This window comes from Chrysemys picta, chromosome 4, assembly GCF_011386835.1.
Source record: "Chrysemys picta bellii isolate R12L10 chromosome 4, ASM1138683v2, whole genome shotgun sequence".
NCBI classification, from domain to species: Eukaryota; Metazoa; Chordata; order Testudines; family Emydidae; genus Chrysemys; species Chrysemys picta.
In genome coordinates, this window is record NC_088794.1 from 23,524,111 (window position 1) to 23,537,985 (window position 13,875).

Genomic DNA, 13,875 nt, shown 5'->3' on the forward strand with positions numbered 1-13,875 from the left:
CATCTAGTCCTTGGAGACTGGCAACAAAAGGAGCCAGCTAGTCTCAATTTATGGTTGTGGCTTTTGTGATGCATGGGGACAACAATCCCACCTGGGAACCAAGCGCATAATCTGGATGATCTAACACATCTTATCCACCTCGAGTGTCCACGATTCTGTGGCTCGGCGAGTTAAAACACACTGGGTCTGCAGTTCATGGTGTGGGCACCAGGGCCGGCTCCAGCATTTTTGCCGCCCCAAGCGGCAAAAAAAAAATAAAATAAAAGCTGCGATCGGCACTCTACCGCCACTGCTTCATTCTTCGGCGGCAATTTGGCGGCAGGTTCTACCCTCCGGGAGGGACTGAGGGACCCGCTGCCGAATTGCCGCCGAAGAGCCGGACGTGCCGCCCCTTTCCATTGGCCGCCCCAGGCACCTGCTTCCTGCGCTGGTGCCTGGAGCCGGCCCTGGCGGGCACCATGTGACCATCCACCCTCCCAAACCTCAGTAGCTCACCACAGGTTACTTGTGTCTCTGTGGGGATCTTAGGTGAAGGCAGGCTCCAAAAGGGCTCCCTGAGGCATTTAGAAAAGTCAGTGAAAGCTGTGAAGCCCCAGTACGCAAACATGGGAAATACAAACGCAGCTTCGAAAACCCAGGCAGAGCCCTTCAGGACAGGTCAGCTGGACGGCTCTTCTACCAGAGCGCCAGGCAGGGGCTCTGACTGACTGCTTCTCCAGGCTCCAAGGACAGGAGAGCGAGGAGGGGCGAGAGAAGACATCTGAAAATTAAAACCTATCTACATGCCCTCGCAAATTAAAACCAGCCAAGGCATTTTTCAGTTATGGGGCTATAATTAGAGAGCACCCCACACCAACTCCCTGCACCTGGATTCTGGGGAGGCTTAGACCTGGATCTGAAACTTGCACCCTGTCTCTAGCTACTGAGGCCGTTGCCTTGGGGGATGATGGAATCCACTAAGCATGGCTCTTATCTCTCGCTCCTCCCACACCCCCCAAAGTCGATGGGCGTCTTTCCACTGATTTTCAATGGGAGCTGCATTAGGCCCATAATTCCAGACATCAGAACTCCTCGGTGTCCTTACAACTGCCTGGTACAGGGCCCCCCATCTCCTCTTGTTAAAGCCAATGGCACAATGCCCCTCGACCTCCGCGGAAGCAGGACTGGGCTAATACGCAGTATCGTGCAGGGTGAAGTTCACCCTTGTGCCGAAGAGTCACACGAACCCTACGCAGCACTTTCTCTCATTCTGAGACTGGAGGGACGCCTAGTCGCTGTGCTGACCCCTCTGCCCAGGGCTGAATGTCACCTGCAATGTGTTTTACAAAGGAACAAGCTCATCCTTCTGAGTCAAATGGAGCAGCCATAGTCACCCACCGGCAGCCCACGCACCATCGAGGAGCCTTGGCCCCATTTCCTTGGCAGCGGGGAAGGTTGGCCATGCAGCTGAGGGGACGTTACCTTGCGTTTCAAGATTTTCACACAGTTCTGATTTGGCTTCTCCGTTGGGTCGGAAACCTCCCTTCTGAGTGAATTTGTTGGACATGGTGGCGGCCGTCACCACCGCCTTGAGGCTGCGTTTGCGCTTGGGGACGTTCTGCTCCGGGTGGAAGAGGATGATGTACACCTTGGGCATGTAGAGCATGCCCAGCGAGACGGAGGCGCTGAGGCTCACCGAGATGGTCAGCGTCATGGTTTGGATGTACATCTGGAAGACACAAGGTAGCGCGCTCAGGCCTGCGAACCCCTTCCCAGACATGTTCATCCCCCCTCCCCTCTGCAACTGCCTCTACGTCGAGAAGCATCCAACTAGGGACAAAGACAACCGAGAGGAGAGGGGGAATGTGGATAAAAAGATGATGGAGCAATCAATTGGGGTTGGAAACGAGGACGGATGGAGCAGATGGAGATCTGGAATAAGGCTAAATGGAAGGAAATAGGAGGGATGGAAGGTCAAACGAGCAAATGAACAACGGGATGGATACAAACATTAAAGATGGCTGTTTTGATGGGTGGGTGGATGGAAAGTAGGGCTACAGAGGATGTGGGGTGTACAGACAGGAGGGAATAAAGGAAAAGGATGAGATGGAGAAGGGTTTCTGCTGTCTAAAGTAAGGATCTTGCATTTTGGTGGATCTGTTTTCCATAACCACCTGTTACACAGCAGAAATTAGTCTTCAGGCTAAGGCCAGGAACAGGTCTCAAGTGCTCCAGTATAAACCTGGAGTAACTTAAGTGACCTCAGCACAAACATATAAAATACAGGAAGCAGCCATGTAAGCATCCCCCCCACACCCACCCATATGATCACCCCAACGTGCCTTAATGCTCTGGCAGGACTGCAGGTGAGCTTGCACAGAAGTGGCAGCCAGAGGTGAAAGGCCCCTTATCAAACTGAGCCCTCCAGCTCTTCTCCAGAGCAGGACGCAAGACATTTCAGCTTCCACTCCGCATGCCTGTGGAGCTGCTGGAAGGGGGTGGGGCGGGGGAAGAGTTGTTGGATTTAACCTAGAGATGGGATCAATCCATCCAATCAAAATGGGCATCTCCAGCGCTTTGCTGGAATGAGGGTGTGTTATGTTGTGCCCAGTTTATCAGAGTATTAACAGTGCTGGGGTGGGATCAGTACCTCCGTCACTTCACCACGGGAGTCAGCAATGTGGAATCTTGGGGAGGCTGAGACGGGGGGGTGCTGCTGGCATGCGAATGGTTTCATTGCCCTGGGAACGTGATTGCACCAACAGGTTAGCAACCCCAGGGCTTGGTTCATCACTTCAGAGGAGTGGGGAAGTCAGATCGAAATAGTTCAGCTATGAGAAGGAAACCGAGAAGGTAGGGGGGATACTTGAGCATCGAATGGGAGTCAGGACTGAAATCATTATGGGATACTTTGGGTGGGAGAAGACAGAGGTACAGATATTTAATGTGTGCATCGAAACATAGAAGAACATCATTTGCCTGCCATTGCAGGGGCCTCGGGAACAGGTGCACCTCAGTCCCTTCTCTTCTCTCGCTGTGGCACAGAACAGTCTAGTCTCCTGAGGGCTGTCATTGGTTGGTCTAGTTTCCGTTGTTGGGTTTAAGGTGCAGGCGCTGGGGGATCTTGCAGGCCTGTGATGTACAGGAGGTCAGACTGGATGATCTGGTGGCCCCTTCTGCCCTTCAACTCTGTGACTCTATCTGGCCTCATCTCAGGGGCCAGCGTGTAGGAAAACAACCTATCATTTTGCACGCTACTGATGAAGGCATGGTCGGGTAGCTACTGCAGGGCTCTGGGCATCAGGACTCCAGGGTTCTATTCCCATTTCCGACACTGACAGGCTGTGTGATTGGAGGCAAGCCGCTTTCCACTCGCTGTACCACCGTTTCCCCCATCTGAAAAATGAGGCTTCTGATCCTGGAACTTCCCCACTCCTCTAAGCCACTTTGTGGTTGTCAGATACACTCTAGTAGTGCAACGCATCGCTGGGCAGAAACCACCGACAGCCCTCCCCATACAGCATCAGTACAGACATAGCAAGCCGACTTGTCAAGGCATCAGTGGCAAACACAAAGTTTAGAAAGCCCTAGAATCACTCAAGAGAGAGACGCAGAGTCCTCCCGCCCACACACCTCTACTACACACATCCCCTCTCGGAACAAGACTCTTAAACCCACGTCTGCACATACCATTGGCAACAGATAGGGTCTCAGATACCCCTGCAAAGGGCATGGTATGGAAACCTTACTACAGAAACACATACATGCCCCTCTAGCACCCACATGCTCCCTTCTCCCTGTGCATATAGATGCGGCCCTGTCTTCTTTCAACAGGTAATTCTCATTCACCAGCTTGCTCCCTGAGCCGTTGGAATGTTAGTCACATATTACACACCGACGTAGCCTTTCTGCAGTCAAAACTAATTTCACGCTCACTGTCCAGGACTAACGGTGACAGATGTTTTGCAAAATGAAAGCCCATTAATCTGACTGTAGAATAATCCATTTTTCAATGGAAAGGGCTTGGCAGGCGCCTCGCGAGCTGGAGATGTGTCAATCAGTCGGCATCAAGAGGGGGAGCACCCACATCTGGCCCTATCGCAACAAGGGGGCAGGGCCGGGCAACCCCATGGAACCCCGGTTACATGTCCCTCCTCCCTGCTCAGCCCCCTTTTTGGCATCATCTTCCACTTTCATCTCCCCACCCCGATCACAAGTTCTGGATTTCAGGCCGGCTCCAGATTTGTTCCCGGCTGTAAACTCCAGTTGCTAACAAGGATTTAGACGAGGCTCAAGGCGGCTTTCCAACTTCACCCTCTGGCTCAGCTGCGGCATGGTGTCTGCTTTATAATAATTTCTTGTGTGGATTTTAGCCCTGGCAATAGGCATGAAGGTTGACAGCACTTAGTGCAGTCCTGGTTGATGGCCCACGGATTAGGGCACTAGCCTGGACTCAGGAGACCCAGCTGCAGTTCTCTGCTTTGCCACAGATTTCCTGAGAAACCTATGGCAACTCAGGGTGCGACTCGCGAAGGTATTTAGGCACCTAACTCAATTAATGGGAGTTAGGTGCCTAAATACCTTTGCGAATCCACCCTTAGCCTGGCTGGGACTGATGTAGGGCTCTAAGAGTCAGGACTCCTGGGTTCTATTCCCATTTCTGCCACTGACAGGCTGGGTGATTATGGGCAAGTCATTTCCCCAGTCGCTCTGTGCCTCAGTTTCTCCAGCTGTACAAACGGGTTTATTGCACTTCCCTATCTCACAGGGGTGTGGAGAGGAGAACTACACTAAAAATTGTGAGGTGCACAAATATGATGGTAAAGGGACTTTATAAGCACCTGAGAGAGAGAGAGATTAGCAGTGGCACTAGCTCACCTGCACTGATCTTTGACACTGTGTTTCAAACTGAGCTGGAGGGAGCCCCATATATGGGACAGAACGGAGTTTGGTGTCCATGGCTCATGCACTCCTCAGCTTCTCTTCTGAGACAGCCAGGGTGCTGGGGGGGTTTGCGAGTGAGCCTGGCTGCTAGGACATGCAATTTCCATACAAAAGGGCCAAGAATTCCAAAATTCCCCAGGCTGTTAGAGCCCTGTCTGGCAGGCTGCTTTGGAAAAACCACCCCGTTAGGAAAAATTCTGCTTCTCTCTTGTATTTTCCCTGCCTCTCTTCCCCTCTTTTGGCTACCAAGGACAATTTTGCATGAAAAAGCATCTTCCATTTATCTGGTCCCAAAGCAGTTTAGCAGACTTGTGGCCTGTGTCATGCGGGAGGTCAGACTAGATGATCATAATGGTCCCTTCTGACCTTAAAGTCTATGAGTCTATGATAGGCCAAGACTGACTCTCGCCCCGGTACATAGAAAACCAATGCCCCAGCATGCCCTGGGGGCTGCCATACAGGTTGGGGGCTGCCATTTTCCAGTGTGATTTAAAACCAAGGTCCTGACCACTCATGGTGATTACAGATCCCATGGTACTTTTCACAGCAGTACAGGCGTTAACCCTGTGTGTTGCCTGAATACCAGTTTACACTGGTGCCTACATTCTTTAGGAACAGGATGGATATGAGTTAACCCATCTCAAATAGGGGCCATCAGACAGCCACCGGCTTGCTCCATTTCTGCTCACTACTGTCCTAGGCTAACATTGAACTGGTGACCAGATCAAGAGTGGGACTGGTGACAGGAATGGAATAATGCAGAACTTGGGAAGAAAGGGGAGTGAAAGCATCAGATAGTCATTTGGGTCAAAATTTTCACAAGTGGACAGCAATTGTGGCTGTCTCAACAGCCCAAATGGAGACACCTCGGGTATGATTTTTGGAAGTGCTGAGACTCCCAGTGCCAACTGGGTCCAAACATTCTCCCCTGGCTGCACTTCTCCTAAGGTTCCTGCTTTAGGCCCGCTCAGCTCACGTCCTAGATCTTGCTGGCCAGACAGTCACTGACACTCCTTGTAGAACCTCCCCTAGAATCCTGGTGTTCTGACTGCCAGACGCCCGCTCTGTCAGACCCCAATCCCTGTGGACCAGAGCAGTTCAGCTGATTGCAAACAAAAGCCCTGCCGTTCTAGCAATGTAGCCTGTGTGAGCCTCACCTGCTGAGCAACATTACCCCACTGTGGGGGTCAGCAGAAGGGAGGCACACCCACAGCAGGCTCCAGGTACCTGACAAGGTTTGCTGAGGTCTGGACAGATGTGGAGCAGTGGAGATCATCAGCTTTCATTAATGCTCCTCTCGGCTCTCTCATCCATAATTCTCCCTTTGTGCTTGATGGATGCCTTTCAAAGGGATTCAGATCAGCAGATTCATTTTTGCTTCCAAGTCCTAAGACCCCAGGCCTCCTGGGGCCAGAGTGCAGCAAACCTGCCACTCCATATGGTTGCTGCAAACGGACAGCTGCAGCGGTGACTGGTTTTTATTCCCCCTCATTTTCTCTCCAGACTCAGACCCAGCACAAGCATCGTGGTGGAGGCAGAAATGCAGCAATTACCGTGTTTCCTGCCTAGGCCTATATATCAACTCCCACCTGAATTTTAGACTCTTGGGTGTTAAGTGCAGATGGATGGCACTGGAGGTTAGAATCACTCAGGCAGCCTCAGTGCAAGTTTCCCACAGCCAGTTCTTTTGGTGCACCTCCTTCTTGGTCTGCAGCACCCTGTTACCACAGTCCTGGGCTCCCACACAGCTCTACCAATGCCCCTCAATCCTGACCCTCCCCCCAACACTCCCTGGTTTTCCAGCCCTGGGCTCCCACACAGCTCTACCAATGCCCCTCAACCCTGACCAGCACTGGCCCTCATTTAACACATACAGTTCTGCCAATGCACCTCACCGTTGACAAACAACTCCCCTTACCCCTCCTAATCCTGAGCAGAGCCTGCCTGCCATGTCTTTGAACAATATGCTGGTTTTTGCAGACTAATGTCAACTGGGGATTAGACAGAGACCCAGCAAACCCATTCTGTTTGTGACCCAAAACACAGTTCATGGACCAAACTTTCTGCTCTGAGTTACACAGTCCCAGGGCCTTTCTCCAGGTTGCACTCCCATCCGCAACCCTATCTGCCGTACCATCTCCCGCCTTCCACAAACCATCCTTTTCCAGGAGGCTCGAAGCTATGAGCCTCTTAAACCTTTACATACAAAGAACATTAGAAACAAACAGCAACAAAATGATGTTGCCTCCAAGCCATGAGCACCAGGCCATCAAGTCGCTCTGGATATACATCAGTTTAAGTAAGGTATGAACCTGGCTTCAAATCAAGCACCCAGAAAGGCAGGCAGGTTGGAAACCGATAGCGTCTGGAAAGATGTTCCACATATCTAATTCAGCAGTACGTGCCGGATCCCAAGTCCAGTGAGGCAAATGGGAAGCCTCCAATTAATTTCAACTGGCTTGGGATCAGATCATTGCAATAAAGGACAGGCCTGCTAAGACAGCAAAGTATGTTGGCTAAGGAAGAAAGAACAGATCAAGATCAACACACAGGCTGGAGGGGGAAGTGAGACACTATACAAGACCTAAGCCCTGCGCTCAAAGTAACGAGGAGTGTGACTGATTTCCAGACGCTCTGAAAGACTTTCCCAGCGACTGATTAATCCCCATGAGCTCTGGTGATGCATATAATCCAATACTCTCTGAATGTCCCCACAAACACACACACACACCACAAACAACAACAACAAAAGGGGTCAGTACAAATTGCTATGTGTGTCATGTACAAAAGGGGACCCATGTCGAGATGACTGGAGCATTATCTCTGCATGCCAGGCCCATGTTGGGCTGTTAGCAGCAATTAATACAACAGGCAGGGGAAGGGGAAAACAAAAAGTTATTTGGATTCGCTAGCCATGAGGGACTCCGGGGGAAACAGCAGCTTAATGATTTCACTGCCAGCCAGGAGCTGGGCGGTTGGACCAGGCTGGCAGCCTTAAAGGGACGCTGTCAAGACAGACATTATGGGCCACATCCCCACCTGCTGTAAATGGATGTAGCTCCATTGCATGGAAAGGGTCAGATTGATTCCTCCAGCTGCTTTAAATGGATTGAATTCCATTGTTGCCCAGGGCCCTGATCCCCAGCTGGTATCAATCAATGTACGTTAGCTGCTGGTCTGACTCTACAAGCCACTTTCTGCTCATGCTTACCCCACTGCAAATCCCGATTCATTCCCGTAAAGTCAAGGGGCCTCATTCTCCTCTCACCAGTGTAACTCCATCCACTCCAGTTTCACTTACACCAGTGAAAGCAAGAGCAGACTCTATAGATTTATAGCAGGGTAACTGAGAGCAAAGTTTGCCCACCAGGACCAAACTTGTGCTTGGTGGCACTCCCCATTGAGCTCAGGGATTCATTTGGCCCCGTATTGCTAATAACTCCTTAGCCGACCCACATGAAAGGATTTTAAAGCTGTAACTAAAGAATCCCTTAAGTTCTGGAACACGGTTTGCATCCACTCCATTTGGGGCAGCTGCACTGGTCAACTACATTTGCATTCAGAATCCTTAGGCCAAATCCTCAACTCGTATAAATCAGTGTAGCATCACTGACCTTTTTCTCTGTTGACTTGGGGTGGCCAAGACGGGGCACGCTGTTCAAGGAGAGCGCATGCAATTATGGGATTGTCAGTATTATTTTGTCTTCCACGCCGTACCTCTGCTAACATTCAGTTTGCTTCTTTGAGCACTGCTGTGCCTTGAGCAGAGCTTGACATTGTGCTGGCCACAACGATGCCCTGGTCTTTTTCCTGAGTGGTTACAGTTGCGTTTAAGACTCAGCAAAGTGTGGGACTAGTTCAAGCTATTCCCTCTAGCACACATCACCTTGCATTTGTCTCCTCTGGATTTCATCTCCTAGCCTGCTGGCCTTTCACCTAGCTTTATAAGAGCCCTCTGAAACTCCCCACTGTCCTTTCTAGCCTTGATGAACATCAGTAACTTTGTCTCCCCTTCCTGTTCGCCTCCTTTTCCAGATCAATGATAAATATATTAAACAACATTGGACCTAGCACAGAACCTTGAGGCACCTTGCTGGTAACCTTCTGCCATACTGGAAATTGACCACTAATTGCTAGCCTTTGTTCCCGGTCTCTTAGCCTGTTTCTGATCCGCGACAGTACTTTGCTTCCCACTCCGGGACAACTTAGCTTCCTTAATAGCCTCTTGGCAGGAACTTTGTCCGAGGCTTTTAAAAAGTTATATCTTCCAATTCTCCCTTATCCACTGTTTTGACGACACAGTCAAAGAACTCAGACCCCGCTCTGGCATAGGGCCTTCTAGATCCTGACCAGACCCCGTGAGTCGCATGTTGAAGCAAATAGGCAGCCAGTGCAGAGATCGGGGTGCCGGTGTCTTGTACTCAGAGTGACTCAGCCCACAGAGATGAGCTGCTGCGGTTGCTGCATTGAGCCAGTCGAAGCTGGCCTGGGCTCTTTTCAAGTGCAACCCGGAAGACTGTGCATTGAGTTGATCCAGCCTGGGGGTTTTAAAGGACTGGAACACTGCAGTGAGGTCAGCCAAGTCACAGCCTGCGGATGAATCGCAGATGAAACAAATCACACTACGGGCCAGTCCAAGGGGATCCAAGAGCTGCACTGAATCCAGTAGGAAACCAAGGCTGCAAAGCCTGTGAGTGACTTCCCAAGAGCAGGTGCAGCCCACCCTTCCAGAGCAGGGGCTCTCAACCCAACATCCTGAAATGGCGCCAGGGGGTCATGACCACCATGCCCCTCCCACATTGTTAAATGGGAGCATGATCCTGGCTAGGGGTGTGTCCCCCTGTATGGAAAAAGTGCAGAACCATTGCTCTAGGGAATGTGTCTAGTGGTTAAAGCAGGAGACCTGGGTTCTGTTCCCAACTCTGCAGCCTGGCTCCGCGCCTCAGTTTCCCCACCTGTACAATGGGAATAAAATCCTGACCTACCTCCCAAGGGGAGCATGAAACTGGATTAATTAAAGGGAGGGCCACAGAGGGAGCCTATGGGAGAGCTGGGAATGGCACCCCAGCTATATCTACCACCTGTATATTTGTGTGGTGACCGCGTGGTTCAGAGCCGCCTTACCTAGGGGCCTGAGATCTTTTGATGTGCCTGCCTACATCATCCTCTATGTATCCAATAAGTGCTGGCTGCACCCAAGGAGGCGGGAGAGCAAAGGATCCCATCTCTGATCCCATCCCAGACCATGATGTAGTTTAGAATAGACTCAGAGATACTCTAAATTAGATCAGGCCTTCCCAAGGGTCATTAATGCAGCCGGGGATCATTGTATCACAAAGGCACCCCAGCCATGCCCCTTCCTTCTGGCCACTTCCCTTGGGCCAGAGCCTTGGAAGGGGGTAGCCAAGCCAATTAAGCCGGAATGGCACCAAGAGGCCACACAGCAACCCAGCCACTGGGAACATTCAAACAGCCAAGTCCTCTATTTTCACCTGGCTCAGCCCTGTTCTCCTTCCCCTCCCTCCCCTGTGCTCTCTTCACTCAGCCCAACCCCCTTGTCTGGCTGCCGCCCCATCCCATTCTGCCCTGCTCCCTTGCCAGTCCCAGGGCCTTTCTCCAGGTTGCACTCCCCTCCGCAACCCTATCTGCCGTACCATCTCCCGCCTTCCACAAACCATCCTTTTCCAGGAGGCTCGAAGCTATGAGCCTCTTAAACCTTTACACACAAAGAACATTAGAAACAAACAGCAACAAAATGATGTTGCCTCCAAGCCATGAGCAGCAGCCTCCTAAGGGCTTGAGCTAAAGCCCACTGACTTCAATAGGAGTCTTCCCATTGGCTCCAATGGAGTCTAGATCCAAACCTAAGTGACTGCATAATCCCCCTGCACTCTTCTTGGTCACGGAGTCATAGATTTTAAGGCTAGAAGGAAGCATTGTGTCTGACCACCTGCAGAACACAAGGCACATCACTTCCCTGAATTAATTCCTGCTTTAGGCCCAATAGCAGCGGTTAAACGAAAATAGTCTTTTAGGAAAAACATCCAATCTGGATTTTAAAACTTCCAGCGATGGAGAATTCTCCACAAACCCTGGTAAATTGTGCCAATGGCTAATTCCCCTCTCTGCTAAAAAAAATTCCACCTTATCTCTAGTCTGAATTTGCCTTGCTTCAGCTCCCAGCCATTAGTTCAGCTCCCATAGTCCCCATCGCCTGGCCAACTGCACAGCGCCCATCTCTGGTGCTGCTAATCCGCTGCCTGTCACCAGCACTCAATTCACTTTAAAAGCTGCAGAGTAGTCAGATGGCCTCAGATCTAGTGTAAATGGGTGCAACACATGGGAGGTCAAATGGGGACACAGGCATGGTAGGAGGTTGAGCCAGGGGAGCTAATAAGTGGAACAAATAGTTAAATCTCCACTGGATGCGTTTACATGGATACTCATCCATCAAATCCTTTGTATCATTACCCCTCTGAACCCATCCCTTAGACATTCTATCTTGGGGCTCTGGTGATATGGACAAGCCACGCGAGAGTCCCTTTCATGATTTCATTGACAGAACAAGGATAATGGTCTCAAGTTGCAGTGGGGGAGGTCTAGGTTGGATATTAGGAAACACTATTTCACTAGGAGGGTGGTGAAGCACTGGAATGGGTTACCTAGGGCGATGGTGGAATCACCATCCTTAGAGGTTTTTAAGGCCCAGTTTGACAAAGCCCTGGCTGGGATGATTTAGTTGGGAATTGGTCCCGCTTTGAGCAGGGGGTTGGACTAGATGATCTCCTGAGGTCCCTTCCAACCCTGATATTCTAGGATTCATTTCACCAAGAGCCCTTGTGCAACAAACAAGTGGCCACATTTTATCCTCTTCTCTCCGTCTGTGAAAGCAAATGTGATAAACAGAGAAATTTACAATGACTCTGCTCTTCGGCTTCTGCCTTATCGGAACAGGAAATTGTCTCATTCTTTAGATCCTCTGTTATTGCTATTTCTGTAATCCGCCGGGATCTGCAGGGATAAGAGGCTCCTTTGAGAAAGGGCTCGGGGACTTGTTATAACAATATGCCGCCTCCATCCAAAGTTGTAGACACAGGGTGAGAGGAAAAAAAAAAAAAATAGAAAAAAAGGTAAAATAAAATTGAGATCTCATCTGACTCCTTCAGTAGAAAACAATGAGCCAGCTTTGCTCGGGTAACTCCGATGGGACTTGAGCACAGATGCTTTGAGGAAGCATCTAGGGTTTAATCTCAGCCACCGGCAGCAAAACACTTTGTGTGCGTGCATACCTCCCCTACTCCCCTTCCCCCCGCCCCCCCATGAAGCCATTTTAAGGGGGCATCCTTAGATCTGGGGAGTGCTATATTATTTGTGTTGTGGTAGCACCTAGAGGCCTCATCTAAGATCAGGGCTCCACTGTGCAAGGCGCTGTTCGTACACGCCCCCTAAGAGACAGTCCCCTACCCCAATGAGTTTACAATCAGAACAGATGAAGGATTATCATCCCCAGAGGCACATGAATGCTAAGTGATGTGCCCAAGGTCACACAGGGAACCCATGGCAGAGCTAAGAACTGAACCCCTGTTTCCCAGGCCGGCACTGTAACTTCAAAGCCATCCTTTCTCTCAGCTTCCTCCTCTGATAGTAGTAGACTCCAGTTCCACCATCTATACCTGCAACAGAGGGCCCAAGGTTGAAATAGCATGCTCAATAAGCCTTGGATTAGTATGCAGAATGGCAGAGGCCTAGATCCACAGACAGATGGGCAGAGGGCTAAGGTGCGATACCACCTGTGCGGAGCAGCTGCTGCTATGTATGAGCACTGGGTGTAGCTGGGGAACCGAAAGGGTCATACGGCCAGGCAGGGCAGGGCAGAGCAGAGCAGAGAGCTGTGAGGCACAGGCTCCAGGTTCACGTGCTGTTAGACAGATGCAAAGATAAGAAGGAAAGAACTTCTTTGTTTAAACACAAGCTCCCGTGGAGAAGAGCTCGCCCGCCGTCACTCCGAACTTGAACAGAACTCCTCGACTCCGGGGGGCGGCCAAAAAAGCTTCATTCACATTTTTTGCCCAGTTGGGCCCAGGAGCGTGCAGAAGACTGGTCTACGCGCATCCTCCGCCCCCAGCTGCAGAGCAAAGAGATGCAGGGCCCGGTTTCCCACCTGGGTGTAACGGTGGAGAAAGCAGAGATCCGGGGGTGGAGGCGAGAGGAGACTCAGGCCCCTCGGACGTTTGGAAACGCTCAGGGAAGCGCTGGTGCAGCATCTGAAATTCAAAGTGCTTTATCTGAGGAAGCAAAGGGAATGTCGGCCCCTGCCGGGATTTAGCTGTGAAATTCAAGCAGGGGCAGAGGGACTGTCAAAGAGATGCCAATTTTGACCATCTTCCGACTGGGATTGTCGAATGGAAACTAAGGGAGTTAGGCACTCCGTCTTCCTTCATCTCCCGTGGAAATATCAAGTTAGTCTCCCTCCATCCATACCAAGCAGGCGCGTCCCAGAGCCGACCATCCCCAGCAGGGGAGCGCATGCATGAAGGAAACTGTTCTCTTACAGGTCAGTGGCTGCAGAGGGAGTGGGTATACTTTAACGAGAAGGGCGGCTGTGTTGCCTCCAAAGGGAGCTGGGGACAGCACGGTGCTAGCCTCTAATAGGCTCGTTAGCAGCCTGAGTGCTGAGGAGCCCGGCACGGTACCAGCCCCGAAAGGGAGGCGAGCCTTATTGTCGAATTGCTACTTGACAGCCAGCTTTTGGCAGCCCTAAATTATCCCATGACAAGCGGCAGCGAGGAGGTGAGCAACCTTGCGCATAATCTACAATCATTATCATTTCCATCTTTATTACCCACAGTGTGCCGAGCACATTACGGCAGCTTTAAGGGAGCTTTTGTTTTGCAATAATTCCTTAAGAAACCTGCTTTCTTGTTAGTATCTCCCCTGCCAGCTCATCAAAAT

General features: G+C 50.9%; 1 protein-coding gene across 4 annotated transcripts in view; it reads right to left on the reverse strand.

Moving 5' to 3' along the window:
* GRM4 (glutamate metabotropic receptor 4) overlaps positions 1-13,875 on the reverse strand; it is a 216,837-nt gene that overhangs the window by 12,840 nt on the left and 190,122 nt on the right. For 3 of the 4 annotated variants that reach the window (XM_005309676.5, XM_065591665.1, XM_065591663.1), the window contains one exon: positions 1,462-1,708. The exons of the other annotated variant lie outside the window; for it this stretch is intronic. In XM_005309676.5, coding sequence (XP_005309733.1) covers positions 1,462-1,708 — 247 coding nt within the window. The remainder of the gene's footprint in view (positions 1-1,461; positions 1,709-13,875) is intronic. 4 annotated transcript variants of the gene reach the window in all.